The 18,476-nt window shown below is 38.1% G+C and overlaps 2 protein-coding genes across 6 annotated transcripts in view; one reads left to right on the forward strand and one right to left on the reverse strand.

The window, feature by feature from the left end:
• Positions 1 to 11,022, reverse strand: LOC107223576. 4 transcript variants are annotated; one of them, XM_046733375.1, is made up of 3 exons: positions 10,659 to 10,831; positions 2,041 to 2,380; positions 1 to 688 (listed from the first exon to the last, which is right to left on the reverse strand). In XM_046733375.1, exons 1-3 carry the CDS (start codon positions 10,693 to 10,695, stop codon positions 658 to 660), a joined length of 408 nt encoding a protein of 135 aa, XP_046589331.1. In that variant the 5' UTR covers positions 10,696 to 10,831; the 3' UTR covers positions 1 to 657. The 4 variants fall into 4 exon arrangements, with proteins under 4 accessions (XP_046589331.1, XP_046589330.1, XP_015518775.1 ...); XM_046733374.1 differs by lacking the exon at positions 10,659 to 10,831 and adding an exon at positions 2,902 to 3,157; XM_015663289.2 differs by lacking the exon at positions 10,659 to 10,831 and adding an exon at positions 2,902 to 3,136 and having other exon boundaries at positions 2,135 to 2,380.
• Positions 7,635 to 18,476, forward strand: part of LOC107223581 (spondin-2) — a 13,214-nt gene continuing 2,372 nt past the window's right edge. The window contains exons 1-4 of one of the 2 annotated variants that reach the window (XM_046733370.1): positions 7,635 to 8,589; positions 17,803 to 18,002; positions 18,079 to 18,183; positions 18,248 to 18,427. In XM_046733370.1, the coding sequence (XP_046589326.1) occupies positions 8,385 to 8,589; positions 17,803 to 18,002; positions 18,079 to 18,183; positions 18,248 to 18,427 (690 nt within the window). In that variant the 5' untranslated portion in view covers positions 7,635 to 8,384. Of the gene's footprint in view, positions 8,590 to 14,568; positions 15,379 to 17,802; positions 18,003 to 18,078; positions 18,184 to 18,247; positions 18,428 to 18,476 lie in introns of those variants that run through there. The other variant, XM_015663298.2, reaches the window with a different exon arrangement.

Raw genomic sequence — 18,476 nt, forward strand, 5'->3', positions numbered from 1 at the left:
TTGATGATATGCAACCCGCGAAAATTTAGTATTCTTTTTTTCAGCACAGTATGTACAAATTCGGTGAAGGTTAAAACTTGGAATAGTCATTGTTGCGAATGCCTGATATATCGAAAATTCAAATATGTGAAAATAAAATAACTAATGTTGAATTGTTCGAAATGTTGATTGTTGAAAGTGTCACTGATCAGTAGTTATTTTTCTCTTCCAAGTTTTGACCCCCACATATAAATTTTGATAAAATTATGTGCGGAAGGTTTAATTTTTCGATTGCAGCGTGTACAAAATTTGGTAAATTTTGAAAATCTAAGTTTGTAATAATCATGTATTCGTTGAGCCTTTGAATCGCGTTTCATATAGATAATATATGATAATTTGATTGTTAGATGAATAAATGTAGATATCCAGTGATTATTGTTTTATATAACATTAGCTACTTAAAGGTTTCTCAATACGAAATTACATGTGTATATTTTATGGCACAGCAATGTGGAAAATCATCAGTAAATATTCTACTTAATAAAAAGTTAATAGCATGGTAACTCAGTAAAATAACAAAGAATCACAAGCACTCGTACACATTGAGAACAGAGACGTTATTTCATTGCGGCTTTTTGGTTGAAGGTTTGCGGGATGTTCACTTCTTATATGAGCTTCTCACAGCGTCCATTGAAGAGCAGATTTACTCCTGAAAATGGAAGGCAAAACATTATAAATCATTCATCGCAATGACATCATGCTGTCAGTGAAATAATACTCCCAAGATGACAATGTAGTAAATACCGGTTGAGGAGCAATTTGCACGCAATCAGAAAGCTGTGTAACTTATTTCGACCATTTAATCCAACTTAATTACGAGAATTACGTGAAACATTATATATCTTGTAATAGAAAAATATAAGATTTAAGCAACGTGAACATTAAGTATGGTCATTTTCAAAATCTGAAACGAAATCGTTTCAATTTGAAAATCATATTTCACATCACCTTCAAATATGCATCACAGTTTTCAACAATCATGGATAATTCTAATTGCCGCAGGATATTTTCGTGGATAAATTTGTTTATAATAATTGTGTATATATATTTTAGATGAAATCACGAGTATTGTTATTATTATTAGAATTGTAAAAATGCAGTCAACAAATATTTATGCTTTCCTGATTTTGAACACTAACATGATCGTTTGCATAAAATTCTTTTCATTCCTAAAACATCGGAACACCTCGCTAACAATTCTTAGATAAGAGATAAAAATCATTCGGATCTATACGCGTCACTTTCGCGTCACAATTACCTATACAATAATAACTCGAACTGGACATTCCTCTTACAAACAATTCAAAACGTCGCCTCAAATGGCATAAATATTGACTAACAATCCTTATTCATTCGTTATACTTAAATACTTGCTATTTTCTGATAGAATACAGATGTTACAATATTTCCACTGATTATGCGTAACGTACGAGGAAGTGTTTGATTAAATAACGAAAACGCAGAGTGAAATATGCAAAAATAAAAACAATGAATATTCAGTCTTTGAAAAGAGCGTCATGGTGCTCTCAAAAAAAAAAAAAGGAAAACCGGTTCATCCAGGCACTCAATTTTGTGCATCGACTTCACTTCCAACCACCTACACTTAAATCAAACAGCAAAAACCAGTTTTTGTCGTAACCGGTTCTGTGCGTAAATTATCAACGCGTGATAACTTCTGCAGTTTAAAAAAACGACACTAATATTCATTGAGAAGTAAATATATATACACTAATCGTTATCCAGATGAATTTAAAACTTACAGGTCAACCGAAATGAAATAATTTTCTCCAAGAGCCCGTCGCGAACAATTTTTGAATGGTTTTCGAATTCTGCTTAGGCTTCTAACCATATGCATAATACTTTTATCTCTTTCTTCGTTTTCTTATAAACTCGAAGAAAAGGTAAAAACAAAAAATTGCTTATACCGGTTCCACTCTTAACAGTGATTATTCATATTTCAACCTCGTATTTCCCTACGTGGTATAAGACATTAATACATACGAAGCTGTAAAGAAATCCATAATAGGAAACAAATCTCCTTTGAAACCTTCGAATATCTTCGTTGACAAAGCATGACCGCATATCTTATACTCACCTACGCCACAATTTTGAGCACATTTCAGTATTTCAAAATTATCGTAGGTGATTCGGTTATCACCACAGACTGGATTGTACTGCGGAGTAGTGACGCACGGACAGTTGGCAGGCATCCCGGAAGCCGGGGCTGCTGTCGATGGAGCGGAAGTTGACGTCCTCGAGGATGCGATCGCCACTGAACCATCTTGGTCTCTTTCCCACCAATTTTGCTGGGCTGATGCATCGTGGACGAAGCATGCCAAAACTGGAATTCATGTGAGGGAGAATTATGAGTCGTCGAATGGTCATTCATGATTGTAGCATAAGACATACGACCGTCTATCGCATGAGAAGATTGTAGGTGGAAATGTCAATGTACCGATTATGCGACAGATTCGGAATTTGGTCGTTTGCTGTTCCAACGAATGAGGAACTCATCCGCTGACGATGAGTTCAAGTTGACCCCCAAAAGCACATCGAGTGCAAAAATTTCGCGCCAAGCAGCTTCATTAAAGTGACAATCACCAACAAGAATCCTTCGTTCGTATTCAAGAGGACAAAAGTGATTATGTAACAAAAGTATCTCATTCATCTCGAAAAACTGTTCAGATCCGAACTATCGCCCAGCCCATTATAACACTCGCTCAGTGGAGAAATTGGTAATCAACCGATGCAATTGAAATATGAAACGTGCGAAGAATTTCACGAGAAAATGGAAAAATGTGGTAAGGAAACGGAACAAAAAAATGTTTGAGCAGTTAAATGTACATTAGTAGCATCACTCACCGGCAACGATAACAAGAGATGTTACTGCTACTTTCATAATGGACAGTCTGACTATCTCTCTTCAGGAATGTGCCGAACAGACCAATAACGTAAACACTTAAGTGTTGCTGTTAGGCTTGATTACCGCCGTTGGTTGTCCCGTCTCTACCACTTTGTGATTGAAAGTCGACTGAGTCTGGCGAGGTCAACTCAAGTTTTATATACGCGGTGAATACACTGCCGTAGCCCCGGGATTCCTCGTCCAACGTGCTCACGGTCAATTATAACCATCTGTGGATTTCCGGATTATATGTTCATGTTCATAAGGTTGAACTTGGAAGCTGTGTAATAATTTCCAGTTATTAGCGTTCCGGTGGGGACGAGCCGTTTACCTCTTTTCTTTTTACGCTCATCAAAATTCTGGTTCTTTCGAAACTCGACAGTACGACAAACAAGGAAAACAAGCGTATGCAATGATAACCGAATACAGAATTTCCAGAAGTAATTATAACGAAACTGAGGTATGGTACACGGAAAAAAAGAGTGGTAATTATCAAACGGAGCGTATTTGTTAGTAGAATTTGCATAAATTACAGTAAATACTGGAAAATTTTTATTTCCACGTTTGAGTTCATTTTTAAGTTTCGAATCGCGGTGCAATTATGTCAAATCTGAGTTGAAATGTACATTAATTTCATTCCGTGTAAATACTTTAATTAGCATTCCCGAATCATTCTTCGATGCGTTCATCTTCGACCGAGACGGTTAAAAAATTATCCAATCAACGACTGCATGCTAAATTTGAATTGCAAAATACGATCTTCCATTTTCTCAAAATTTTTAGGTCGGAGTCTACGCAAGTTCAAATCGTGTCTTCTGGCGATTCCAATCGCTGAATATTCCCAATAGCTGTAAATTACTACTCGGCTTGCACTGAGAGAAATTTTTAGTTCCGGCTACCGTTCAGTCCTTCACCATTTTCATTTTTTACCGCAATCGAAAAATACAGTTCTAGGAAGAAAATTAAAATTAGTTTTGTAGTTTGTAGTGCAGTGACGTAGGCAGGTTTGGGGATTTACAGAAAGATATGTGCTTCCGGCACGTAAGGAAAACAAGGGTGTAACAAATACGTTACACGTAGGAAGAATCAGCTGGACTTCCCACTTTCCAGACGTTCGTCGGTCGCTCATCGCGACCGCAGAAATAATTTATCCGAACAATTCACGTCTGGTGAAATTCTCGATGCGCACATGTAAAAACCGTATTGGTAATAGTTAAATGTGAGCAGCTGTGATGATAATTTTCAAAGAAAATTTACGAGGAAAACTGACTTACCTCGAATATTTCAAACCATTTCTCTGAAAATTCCTCATTCGCTAGGCAGTGTTTTTCACACGCAAACATGTACGAAAATATTCAAAGCCCAAGGTCGTAAAATATTGGACCAATTTTTATGATAGATTGAATTGTTATTTGTGCTGTGAAAGTGTCGTCTTAGGCATCGTCAGCTGCGTAGTTATTAGAATCAAGAGTATTCTTTACACTGTTTACGGTCACTTGCTGAACTTAAATTAATTCCACCTACTTTCCGCAAACTTTAATTGCACCATAAGAGTCAATTTGAAGGATAATTCATACGAGAAATATTTCGAGTAATGTACATTGTGAATAAAAAAAGGTAAACGGAATATTTTCCTGCAACGAAATCGACGAAGAAATGTTGCATTATACGAACTGCGATTGGTTTAGAATACAATTTCGGAACAACTTAAAACGAGCTCGTAACGTAAAAGGCGTCGCTAAATGAACACTAATGGCAAAAGTTCACATGAAAGTATTTGACTGCTCATATATTCATTTCTGTGAATAAATCGCACGGAGCGACGTTACGCAGGGTAAAATTGTTGAATAAGAAATTACATCCACAACGATTCACACTCGAAGCTCGAACGAAGATAAATACCAGCCATCGTTCAAGCTGCAAGACAAAACAGTTCATGGGTTCAATTACCGTTAAAACTAATGCAGGATGACGAATAACCGGACTCATAATAAAACCATTTAACTTGTGTGCATATTTGGTGTGGTAAAAAAAAATCGTCACTTTGGTACTGAATAGAAATTTGACGCGTGTTTAAAAATGTCAAGGCATCGTAGAATTGCCGAAGGTTTTTCGGATCAAGTAGTCGGGAACGAGCGTATGAATAGTGACTTGGCTGTTGACTTATTCTCTGCACAACCATGCGGGAATTAGCCTCATTTATTGAAATATAAAACGGTGCGAGGATTGCAAATGTCTAAATTAACTTTGTTGGGTCAAACTGTTAGACCGCAAAGTTAGACGCGTGCTTATACAAAAGTGATACTTATTTCGCCTCGTTGATTCTTGCTACAGCAATATTCGTACAGATCGAGTTCAAGGTTCGAATTTAAGGTATGTGCATATCCCACTTTGTTCGTACCAACTGATTTCGCACAGTGTTTTTGAGTCCCGGAACATTCGAGGTCAACTGAATTCCAACGAGATTGAATTACGGTAACAATCGTCAAAGAACCAGCCTGACTCGAGTTCAAGGTTCCGATAAACGAAGTGAAATTTATTTTTACAATCGTCTTGAATTAATTACATTTCTGGTGAAATTTCCTGTATAGAGAAATGAAATGGAAATGTGAAAAATTATGAAACAGAATTTACTCGTTCCTTCACTCTTCAAACATTCGACTAATTTTTCGTGTCAATTGTTGTTGGAAATTCAGATTTTTGTACCGTAAAATTTTTTTTATAGTGAAAAAAAAAAAACCATTATGTGAGGAAACTTGCAATTGGTTATTTATTCGACATTTTATGTCGAAATTTCATAAATTGTGGTGGTAATAATATTAGATTGATAACATTTTTTTAATATTTTGTACGACCAATATTGTACATAAATGAAAGGACAATGCGATTATAAAGGCGAATCTTATGAAGCAGCTTCCGTCTTCAGTGGAAAGAGGAATTTCTAGTTGTACGGTTTTATATATCGTACAATGTTAAACTATTTTAATTTTTTTTTATCGTAACAAAAAAATATACTGGGTACGAAATAAAAATGATTTTCACAACTTTGACCAAAACAAATACTACGTGATATTATTCCTTTTGTCGTAGTCACTTGTACTGTAATTTTTTTTCTTCTAAGTAACAATAAGAAGTTGGTTTTGAGACCTTATAAAACTAAAAGCATTGTAGTAAATTAACAAAAGGATATAACGTTACAATAACTAGAAATTGTAGTGCTTAAAACTATAATTACGTACTGAATGGTTACTTGTATTAAATTTTGTCGTGAAATAATGCATTTTACTAAAACTATCCAGTAATTCTACACCTTGGAGACGGTTTAAAATCAATCATACATATTTTCAGGAGTTTTTTTTTTTTTTTTTTTAAGAAAATAAAAGTACTCAGAGCGATTTGAGTTTAAGGGCTGTATTACTTAAAATTTCAAGAAAATTTTAGAATTTTTTTATTTAAATTGATAACAAAATGGCGGCACGGCGAATATAATTAGCCAACGACCACGTCTTTAATACGGTGACGCAGATTCCTCGGTCAATTTTTAACTTATCGACTTGAAATTTGGACCTAATCTTCAAAACTTGTTTATCGATTCGACCTCGTGGCTAAATTTTTGAATTTCTATCCCATAAGTTTTTTGTAAATGTTACAAGCTAGACAGTGATGTCAGAAGATGTGACACCGCAAATTAAAGTCCTCGAGTTCGGAGTCGTTCGATACTTGTTTGCGCCATGCCGCCATATTGTTATTAATTTCAATGAAAAAAACAATCCTGATAGTATAAATAATAAAGCCCTTAAACTGAAATTGCTCCAAGTGTTTTCGGTTTTTTTAAAAACAAAATTCCTAAAAATAGGTATGATTTTAGTCCGTCCAAGCTGTACCTCCCCTTCCTTAAAGAACGACTGCGGGCCGCGGTAATAAACGTTTCGAATGTATGTTTGTTTTTGTATTACGAGCGAGCGCTTGTCTAACTGAAGAAGAATAAAGGAAGCATTTACATTCGCTTGATTTCAATCAGCCTCAGATCGTAATTTCAAAGCTTGAAAACTCAACAAACATTTACGTTTACCAAGAATTTCTTTTCAATTAAGATCCATTTTTGTTTGTGAAGTAGCGTCGAGTCGTAAAACACTCTGTCACGCTTCGATTTCGACTTACTGTAAGGAAGATGAACTGCAATATGTTACAGATCCACTGTTTGAACACGATTCTACCGATTCTAGAGGGTAGTTTATTTCCGACGATCGTTTCCGCGGTTGCACTTCACACATAAATAGATATCTACTATACCTCGTGCAAGAAAAACTATTTCGCTTGGGTTTTACTGTATGTGCATTGGAGGAATATTTTGAGAACGATGCCTGGGGTATGATAGCTTATACTTTCTTGAATCTGTGTCAGACACACGCCCACCTCCGACGATGCTTTGTTAATCGTGGATAAGAAGATAGATGTCCAGCACTGTTAGGGCGATCAGTATTAGTATTCACCTTGGAAATTGGTGAAGAAAATTATTCTTTATTCCATCACGTTTGAATTACACCGATATAAATGTAGCTTGACACTCTCTAGAACTCGATCGTTATTAGCAGCCGATAAAAGAACCGTAAAAAATCGACTAAATTTCATCTATCGACAAATGCCAAAGTTGTCGTATTAAGATTCGACAGCTGAATCGGACTTGGTCCGAGAGAATGATGTGCAATTTCAGGCCTCGCATCCGAACAACATCGATGAGCCGATGTGTGATCGAGGGAGGGATACGTCGTTAATTGAAACAGGAATTGGATTCCAAACGTTGTCAGCCGATCCTCGAAGGATAACGCCCGGCGTGCATCGTCTCTGGACGTTTGTTAAGTTTCTCGAAATATCTCAAGTCGGCAGAGTAACGTAACCGGGTATAAATATCGAGCAGAGTTTCGGGGGCAAACAGTTTTGCAAGGCGAGGCTGCTGGAACGGAGAGCCCCGACCATCCCAGCACTTCGATGCTGTAAAAGAGCTCATCCACGTTCCTCCGTGACTTCGGTTCACCGCCGATCCCACTCATCTGAGCTGCGCCCACGTGTCTTAGATAATAGCACCGAAACGGGGAAGATAACGTTAGAAAGTGAAGCGTCAAGTGAGTCCCGTCGTCTTAAAACCGCGACTCGTTCAACCAATGTCGGAACTTCTTTGCGACGGCTCGATAATAAACTACGGTAGCAGTCGTCTAAACGATGTTCTCGGGCCGATAGTACGAGAAGCTTCGATTAAAAAGCCTCAAGTAACCGCGGATCCTGAAGTTTTGTGAAAACGCAGTGGATCACGTCGGTGCAACGTCGAAATTTGTAATGAAGGTGAAACGCGTATCGGTATCGAGATAAATCGGCAGTGGATAAAAATAAATCGAACATTGCGCGTGCGAACGAATCAAGGTATTCGGAAGAACACGTGTTTCAAATGGCAGATCTGAAGATGTGGTTTCTCGCATCGTTCTTAATCATCCTGCCAATTTTCGTCGAAGCAAGAGTATCGCGCAATGATATCTGCAAATCGAATACGTTGGCGGTTTACAAATTACGGATGGACACGCACTGGTCAAACGAAACGTTCCCAAAGCAGTATCCGCTCTACAGGCCAGCTGCTCAATTCTCACGTTTGTTGGGTAAGTTCACTTTTTTACTCTGTCGTATTGTGATATCTCCATGTATGCTCTTGTACAAGTTTACGATGTTTAATTACTGCGATTATGTTGAAGACTCCGGCAAATTATACTTCTTATGGAAGCTTTTCACAGCGTCCATGGAAGAGCAGTTTCACGGCTGAAAATAGGAGGCAAAGCATTATAACTTATTATTTATCGAAATGGTATAACACGATCAGTGAAATGATTCTCCGGTGAGGAGAAATCAATAGATACTGTTTATATAGCGATTCGCATTCAATCAGTAGTCTACGTAATCTATTTCTATCCTTTCATCACGGTCGTCTGGTAGTATGCAATAATTAAATACCCATTGCTAATATTGGGTTGAATAAAACCATTCAAATTTCAAAGTAAAGTTCTACATTTCATAAAAATATAGCGTACCCACATTTTCTATCAATATCGTAGAAGATTAAAAATCCGATATTAAGATACCAAAGCTGAAACTGATTTTATCTTCCAGATCTAACATTTCAATGGAATCGGTAATGTTGGTAAAATTTTAAAGTTACTCAATAACAATTCTTGGGTAAGAAATAAAAATGATTTGTATTATATCTGTAATACGAGTCGTGATCGTGATTTGACACAAGGCAATGATCGGCTACTCGGAAAAAAGTGAAGCAGTGATTGCAGACCACAGAGACTACATAAAAAATGTTTATCACTCCAAAAGATTTCCCCTTTTTCATATGGCCACAAACAAATTTCAGGGCTACCGTGATTACAAAAAAAAAAGTTATCATATGTGATCACATCAGTGATTCTGTTTTTACAAGTTAAATAGCGTATACCAAAGTATACTGCATACACTTCTCGCCTAGCTGACGATGGGATGCCAGACGTGAAGATTGATTAGAGCGATCGTTGTATGCTCTTAATGCTACAGACATGTTTTTGTAGATTATTATGATTATTACTGTTATTTTCATATTGAAAATAAATTAAATAAAAAGCATAAAAAATGTCAACTTTTTTATTGTATTTCAAGAACGAGCAACGAATAAATCTATCTTACTGGCACGATTTTTACAAAAAAACATACATTCAAAAAAATGACTGTTAGATTGCAGAGGTTTTTATGATTACAAAGTGATTACGATTGCAAAATGACTACAGTAAGGGGTGACACAATGACAGTATAATGAAAGTATTTAAAAAAAAATCCTCCACAATATGAAGCAAACCTTCCTTAATCCCCATTCAAATATCTACGTTAGCACGTGACATAACCGCGATACAAACACTCACCTAGGCCACAATCTTGGGCACATTTCAGCGTTTCTGGATTGGTATAGGTGATTCTGTTATCACCACAGACTGGGTTGTACTGAGGAGTAGTGACGCATGGACAGTTGGCAGGCAACCCGGAAGCTGTAGGGAGTGTAGCCACTGTTGCCGGAGCGGAAGTTGACGTCCTCGAGGTTGTGAGCGCCACCGAACCATCTTGGTTTATTTCCCACCAATTTCGCTGGGCTGATGCATCGTGGACGAAGCATGCCAAAACTGGGATTCATGTGAGGGTGAATTATGAGTCGTCGAATGGTCATTCATGATTGTAGCATAAGACATACGACCGTCTATCGCATGAGAAGATTGTAGGTGGAAATGTCAATGTACCGATTATGCGACAGATTCGGAATTTGGTCGTTTGCTGTTCCAATGAATGAGGAACTCATCCGCTGACGATGAGTTCAAGTTGACCCCCAAAAGCACATCGAGTGCAAAAATTTCGCGCCAAGCAGCTTCATTAAAGTGACAATCACCAACAAGAATCCTTCGTTCATATTCAAGAGGACAAAAGTGATTATGTAACAAATGTATCTCATTCATCTCGAAAAACTGTTCAGATCCAGACTATCGTCTAGCCCATTATAACACTCGCTCAGTGGAGAAATTGGTAATCAACCGGTGCAATTGAAATATGAAACGTGCGAAGAACTTCACGAGAAAATGGAAAAATGTGGTAAGGAAACGGAACAACAAAATGTTTGATCAGTTAAATGTACATTAGTAACATCACTCACCAGCAACGATGACAAGAGATGTTAATGCTAATTTCATGATGGACAGTCTGACTATCTCTCTTCAGGAATGTGCCGAACAGTCCAATAACGTAAATACTTAAGTGTTGCTGTTACGGTTGATTACCACCGTTGGTAGTCCCTTCTTGGCCACGTTGTGATTGAAAGTGTACTGAGTCTGGCCAGGTGAATTCAGGTCTTATATACGCGAATGTCCCTCGAAAGAAAACCCTTCCTATGGGCATCGCTGCCGGTACCAACACACACTTTGAAATCTTGGTCGGCAGCACTCATAAGTATGTGTTACAGTCGGCCAATGATAAAAATTTGTACATTTTCCAGCACGGACGGTGACTGCGTGGCTTGGAAGGGTCCGATCCAAGGAACATTTGTTGTACGCGGAGGATGCATTAACATAGCCGAAGAATTTTCCTTGTTGACCGCGATCACGATCAATTATAGGCACTGCAGATTTCGGGGTTCTATATTCACGTTGGTGACGTCAAACTTGGAAGCGGTGATCTTTCCGATAACAGTATCGCGTATCTAAAGTCAAAAGGTCGTAAGTGACATTATATGACCGTTTGGCATTTTACAAATCAAAAAGTTGTATCATTTATTTTTTCAAAATAATGACGTGAAACACCTGAAATACGTTCAATAGAAGGTTGAAGAATGTACGAAATAAACAAAAAATTGGAAACAAGGAAATTAAACAACTCTGCCTATGACGATTCGGTTATAACCACGTAAAAGGCATGAATTTTTGATTTATCGATAAAACCGAAACTCCAAAGTTTTTCTCAGAGTTGAAGATCTCATCTTTTGAGGAGCAACAAAGAATTTACCATACTTACACGTGTGCCACGCATCTACAAGTTTTCTACACCCGGCCATATCGATTTTCAAGTATAGTGACAAAAAAATGAATATGAAAAAAAAAGATACTAGAAGTGAGAAAAGTGACGCACTATATGTATATTGGCCCTGTAATTGTAAAAGGCCATAAGTGATATTGCATGACTTGTTGTCATTATATGTAGAACTTTTGTTTAAAATCCTAGAGATTGTGTAATTTAACAATTAAAAAAAGAAGGACGTATATACTGGCGCCTGCGCCTTTTTGTTCCCAACTTCACGAAAGAGCATCATTTTAATCAATAGTATACGTATACATTATAGGTATAAGGTCGTATGTTGACGCGTAAAAATTGGGAATTTTCTGAATAACCTCCAAATTCGATTTATCTATGCGTCCCGAACATTTCTGAAGCATTTTCAGATGTGAAAAAATATGGATACGATCTTCTGCTTTGATGTTAGAATATTTTTCAGGGCAATTTAAAAGTTTGCGTTGTTTTCGACTTATTCATGCGTTTCGGCTATTTCTACAGCGTTTGCAATAAAAACATGTGTTTCAAATAAAATTAGTGGATACGAAATTTTGCCGTGTTCGTTTCCTTTCAGCTGTATTATTTGTCAGCTGGAAACGATCGTATCTACCAACCAACGTACGATATTTTTCTATTACGGTTTTCAATTGCTCGTTTTTATCGATCAAAGTGCTTTCGACTTTTTTGAAGCGAATGTAGCGACAAAAAAAAAATAATCTGTTCCTACCATCTTTTGCCACTAAAATCGCCTTTTTGGCGCTTAGGACCTTGTGCCACTAGACACGCGGTGTACCCATTATACACTCCAGAATTAATTACTTTCCGTGTGCTGCAAAATGCATTCCGCAATAATGCTGCGGTTTATTGACCTTTGGCCCAGACGGTTGAAAGTACGATTAAGTATTCGATATTAAATTTCCTCAATACTTGCAGGACAGGATCGGTCGATCTCGCGGCGCCGATATACGCAAGTTGAAATCTCGTCACAAGGATAAAGCTGGGAATTTTTTTTATCCCTTTCCGAGAGTACGACGAAGAAGCGAGACGTCACTGAATATTCTCGGTATCTAGTTAATTGCCATTCGGCTTGGAAGGATCAGTGACGTAGGCAGATTCGGAGATCTGCGGATCGAGTGAGATAAATGCCCGCGGCGTGTGGGAAAAGGAGGGAGATTTGCAAGAGCAAACGCGTTGAGTTCACGGAGTCAGGTTTCCCACCTTACAGACGTCAGCAGTTGCTTATCGCGACCGATCGTAGAAATAATTTACCTGAATAATTAACGGCTGCTGAAGTTCTTTGTACGCGTTGTAAAAACCATATCAGTAAAGATTCTTCGTTCTCCAGGTAATCTTAAAATGTTTTAAAGTGTGAGCTCGAGGAGAGAAATTTAGCATCTACACTAAGAAAAATTTAATTTGTCATAGTAACTAGAAAAATTGAGTAAAACAAGTATCGTTAAAAAAACTGTTTGAATACTGTTGGAATTACGAAAAACGAGGTACGCCTGATCATTTTGCGCTATTGTCGATCCTTCTTTGGTAATTGCAACGCAAAATCAGTTTCTGAGGTTTAATCTACTTTTTTAGTCAAATATTATATTCGGATGTAAGTACAAAAAATGACCCAACTAAATTAATTTGTCAAATCAAGTTGCGGAAAATTTCGTCATCGCGTATAGTTTGTTCGTGTTGATTCGTGTTGCCGTTTAAATTACAAATTTGAGGCATGTGCTTGTCGTACGTTCATACCATCAATTGTTCCCAGAAAATCAGATTTTCATACCAAAGGGTTTCTTTGGAGGTAATGCATATAGTTACGTGTCCCACATTTGCTTGCAATTCCAACGACATGTAAAATGTTATTGCAAAGTGACCCATTTTGATACAACTTTTTACCAACTTTGGTACGTAAAAATCTTCCGCTATTTATTATTTTCGTAATTTCTAATTATGTGGGAACTCCTTTTCGATCCTGACGTAAGATATGAGTCAGAGCTGACTTGCGATTTACGAGTATCATATTTGAGTGGGAATTAGAACCACTGCATAACGCGGCAATAAACTGCCGAAATGTATGTTTGTTTTTAGATTCCGAGCGTGAGTGTGGCCCAATTGAAAAACAATAAAGGAGAGCCTTTACATTTGCTTGACTTGAATTAGCCTAAGATCGTAATCTCGAAGCTTGGAAATTAAACGAACAGTTCACGATTACCGAAAATTCATTTACACTTAAAATTTTGATTTTCTTTGCGAAGTGTTTCTCTTCGAGTCATTAAGCGCTCTCACGTTTCGACTTTAACTAACAAAACTAAAATGCAATGTGTTACAGTTCCACTGATTTAGCACGGTTCTACCAATTCTGGAGAGTCGCTTATACGCATTTGCAACGGTCCGTTTCGCGGCTGTACTTCAGTTATAAATAGATGTCTATTGTACGTTATGCAACAGAAAATATTTCGCTTTGGTTCTGCTACAAGTATGCTGGAGGAATATTTTGAAAACGGCACCTGGGGGCAAGCCTCAATCTCACGTGTCGACGTCCTCGGCTTTTGTATGATAGCTTACACTTTCTTGAATCTATGTCAGACACACGCCCACCTCCGACGATGCCATATTGATCGTGGATCAGAAGACAGCGGTCCAGCACGGTTAGGGCGATCGGTATTAGTATTCACCTTGGAAATTGGTGAAGAAAATTATGCTTTATTCCATCACGTTTGAATTACACCGACATAAATGTAGCTTGACACTCTCTAGAACTCGATCGTTATTAGCAGCCGATAAAAGAACCGTAAAAAATCGACTAAATTTCATCTATCGATAAATGCCAAAGTTGTCGTATTAAGATTCGACAGCTGAATCGTACTTGGTCCGAGAGAATGATGTGTAATTTCAGGCCTCGCATCCGAACAACATCGATGAGCCGATGTGTGATCGAGGGAGGGATACGTCGTTAATTGAAACAGGAATTGGATTCCAAACCTTGTCAGCCGATCCTCGAAGGATAACGCCCGGCGTGCATCGTCTCTGGACGTTTGTTAAGTTTCTCGAAATATCTCAAGTCGGCAGAGTAACGTAACCGGGTATAAATATCGAGCAGAGTTTCGGGGGCAAACAGTTTTGCAAGGCGAGGCTGCTGGAACGGAGAGCCCCGACCATCCCAGCACTTCGATGCTGTAAAAGAGCTCATCCACGTTCTGCCGTGACTTCGGTTCACCGCCGATCCCACTCATCTGAGCTGCGCCCACGTGTCTTAGATAATAGCACCGAAACGGGGAAGATAACGTTAGAAAGTGAAGCGTCGAGTGAATCCCGTCGTCTTAAAACCGCGACTCGTTCAACCAATGTCGGAACTTCTTTGCGACGGCTCGATAATAAACTACGGTAGCAGTCGTCTAAACGATGTTCTCGGGCCGATAGTACGAGAAGCTTCGATTAAAAAGCCTCAAGTAACTGCGGATCTTGAAGTTTTGTGAAAACGCTGTGCACCACGTCGGTGCAACGTCGAAATTTGTAATGAAGGTGAAACGCGTATCGGTATCGAGGTAAATCGGCAGTGGATAAAAATAAATCGAACATTGCGCGTGCGAACGAATCAAGGTATTCGGAAGAACACGTGTTTCAAATGGCAGATCTGAAGATGTGGTTTTTCGCATCGTTCTTAATCATCCTGCCAATTTTCGTCGAAGCAAGAGTATCGCGCAACGATATCTGCAAATCGAATACGTTGGCGGTTTACAAATTACGGATGGACACGCACTGGTCAAACGAAACGTTCCCAAAGCAGTATCCGCTCTACAGGCCAGCTGCTCAATTCTCACGTTTACTAGGTAAATTCCTCTCATTGCACTTTTTCGCTCGTTCATATTGTATCATCTTTATTTTTGCCCTAATACAAGTTCACCAAGTTCAACGACTAGAAAAAGCGGAAAATATTAAAGCCACTGTGAATTATTTTTGGACATGACATTTCCCTTCATTGAGAGAAATTTCTTTTAAATAGATACCGTTACAATAACGGCTTAATCATTCTTAATTGGCAGTGCAAAATAATATATTACCAGTTATTATTTAGAATAATTTTAGTCGCCAATACAAATCTTTCTCCTTATTGCGATTTTAATTCTCTTTCTTCAATTTGCTAAATTTCTTCAGTCAAATAACGCTGTAACATCAATCTATCATATCTACGCCATGAATAATCTAATTACAATAAAACATAGTTAGTACAAGTGACCGTAACGAAAAAGAATGCCAAGATTATATCCTAAAGTTTTTATTGACGACTACAAAACTCACTATTTCATTCTAATACCGAGACCGACATATGTCGGTTATGGTAAAAAACGAAAATAGTTGAATACCGTACAGTAACCAAAAGTAAGAATTTTTTCTTGGTGTTCCCAGACAAATCTTGAAAACATCATGACTGTATATAAAAGATATCAATGATTCAAACGTCGTAACCCGGAGGTCCAAACTTGGCACGTAGCTTTCACGGTGAATTACATTCGCATAAAAGAGCCTTTCACACAGCGTATGTAATACACGATACGCGGATTCAGCCCATGGCGCAGAGTTAGATTAATCAGAAATAATTATAACGCTGCGAAGGAGGATCAGATCATAAGGATGCTGGACAGTTGAAACTTTGAAGTGTACGTACATAGATTCGGTGTTCCAAGGAGTCGTTACACGCGTCTTGCACGGTGTTATTTTTTCAATTAATTTTAATTAATTACGGTTTGATATCGCGTCGTCTCTGCTGGCCCGGCTGTTAAGTCGAATATGGTATTATCCAGAGACAGCTGTAGAAACATAATTGGAACAGTCGAGCCAAGCGAGGCATAACCGAAAGAAACTTCCAACTATGTAATAAATGGCACTCACGAATCTTCTCACTTAAGAAACTGGTGACACGCAATTGAATGACTAAATTACGAATGATAGTTACATATGTTCGCAACCGTTTTTTTTTTTTTTCTCAGTCTTGTCGAACTACTAATGAGCTCTTATGCGTTCAGAGGATCAGACTTATTTTAATACGATTTCAAGAGGATATTTAAAGCTCCTTCATTTATCGGAAAAAAATGCGCGGAATTTGTGCTTGAAAAAAGCTACGCAATTTCATTAATATTATGTTCGTACCTCGATACTTGTAATCAAAAGTCGATAAAGTAAATTTGGTTACACAGCAAAATTTACCGAGTTACATCTTGTTTTTAGATTTTTTCGTAAGCACAGGTACAAGTTGATTTTCGGATAAGGTTTATTGTGAAGGAGTGACTCGCAGATTCTTTTGCGAAACGAAAATTTATCGATACAACTAATTGGTTCGCTGAAGGTGTTTGGAAATTCAACACAAAGATAATATTTAACACAAAAAAAAATATGTTGAAATAATTCAGAGTAAAAAAATTTCTTGATTGTTGTTGATTTCATGTTATGTGGTATATTACACGTATCAAAGCAAACTAAACGAACTCAACTAAAAATAGATTATTATTTTCCAGAAATCATATCCAGTAATAATCTTAAATCTTAATTGTATTGTTGTAAACGCTTATATTTTTCTCAAGATATGAATCACAGTTATGAAGAGAAGTGCCCACAGCGATGGCAAATGCAGCGACAAGTTTATTGTTAATAATAAGATCAGCGTATACCGTCATGCGATTGTCTTATCAAAGTGTAATTTTTGCTGCGTACATCGTAAAATCTAATTTTTTGTAGACGATTTTACGTACAGTTTCGACGTCGTAAAAAATGTTTATCCGTGACGTTTATACTTTCGAAAAGACTCGACCTATGCAACGAACATAGAAATAGTTTATTTCAATTTCTGGTACTGTAATTTGATCGTGTTAAATTTGTTACAATAAATGAACAAATTGTATTAAAGATTGGATGTCGTGTAAAAAATAACAGTGAAATTTAGTCTTCAAAATTTTCAAACGAGACCAAGTCAAAGGTTACGAGTCACAGCGCAGCGCTAAATAAACGCCGGCGGCAATCAGGCCGCGACTTTCTCTAATGTTATTCAACTCCCAAGTTCATTTTATTGTTCATCGCTGACGATTAGTCTGTCTGTATTCGTCACAATTAAATTTCACCACAACATCAGTTCCTTAAGTTACACGAAATGCAATTGGATTGATGATAATTTTCGATTCGGATAACTTCATCGAAGGCACTATCAACAATTCAATTTTATACCGACACGCTAACAATTCTGGTTCGATCAATTTATACAGGCATGGTGCACGATCCGTCCTACGTATTATGGCGTAACGGAACCGAAGCGAAACAGGAAATTCGCATGGTGGCTGAGAAGGGCGTGGGAGAGCTTCTGGAGCAGAGGCAAGGCGTTCAAGACGTTTTTGCGGCGCCCCCCGTTGTCCGAGGTGTCGGATCTACCGAGACAATCTTCTACTCAGACGGGAAACACCATTTGGTAAAGTCTTGTCGATGTCCAAATCGTCGGAAATGCCCTCCAGGCCATCACCGATAACTCAACATTTCTCTCTCAGGTCTCAGTGATATCAAAAATCGTTCCATCGCCAGACTGGTTCGTTGGATTGGACAGCTACGAACTCTGTTCGAATGGAAGATGGATAAGCAACGTATCGGTTCAGGCAAGTGGTCGGAATTCGATGAAAATTCTCCTATGAAAATGGCGGATCTCTACTTTTGCCGCAGGTCGGGCCGTTCGACGCTGGGACCGATAACGGCTTCACCTTCACGGCCCCCGATTGGCCATCGGAACCGACGTCGCCGATAATTGCGATCACGTCACAGCATCCGGATCACCCGGCGAACAGCTTCTACTATCCTGAGCTCGAGGCGCTTCCACCTTTGGCGACTTTTCATATAACCAGGGTGAGTCAAGGACACTTTGGATTAAGAGTAATGATATACAGTCTTTTGT

The sequence above is a fragment of the Neodiprion lecontei genome, chromosome 3 (assembly GCF_021901455.1).
Source record: "Neodiprion lecontei isolate iyNeoLeco1 chromosome 3, iyNeoLeco1.1, whole genome shotgun sequence".
In the NCBI taxonomy this organism is placed as follows: domain Eukaryota; kingdom Metazoa; phylum Arthropoda; class Insecta; order Hymenoptera; family Diprionidae; genus Neodiprion; species Neodiprion lecontei.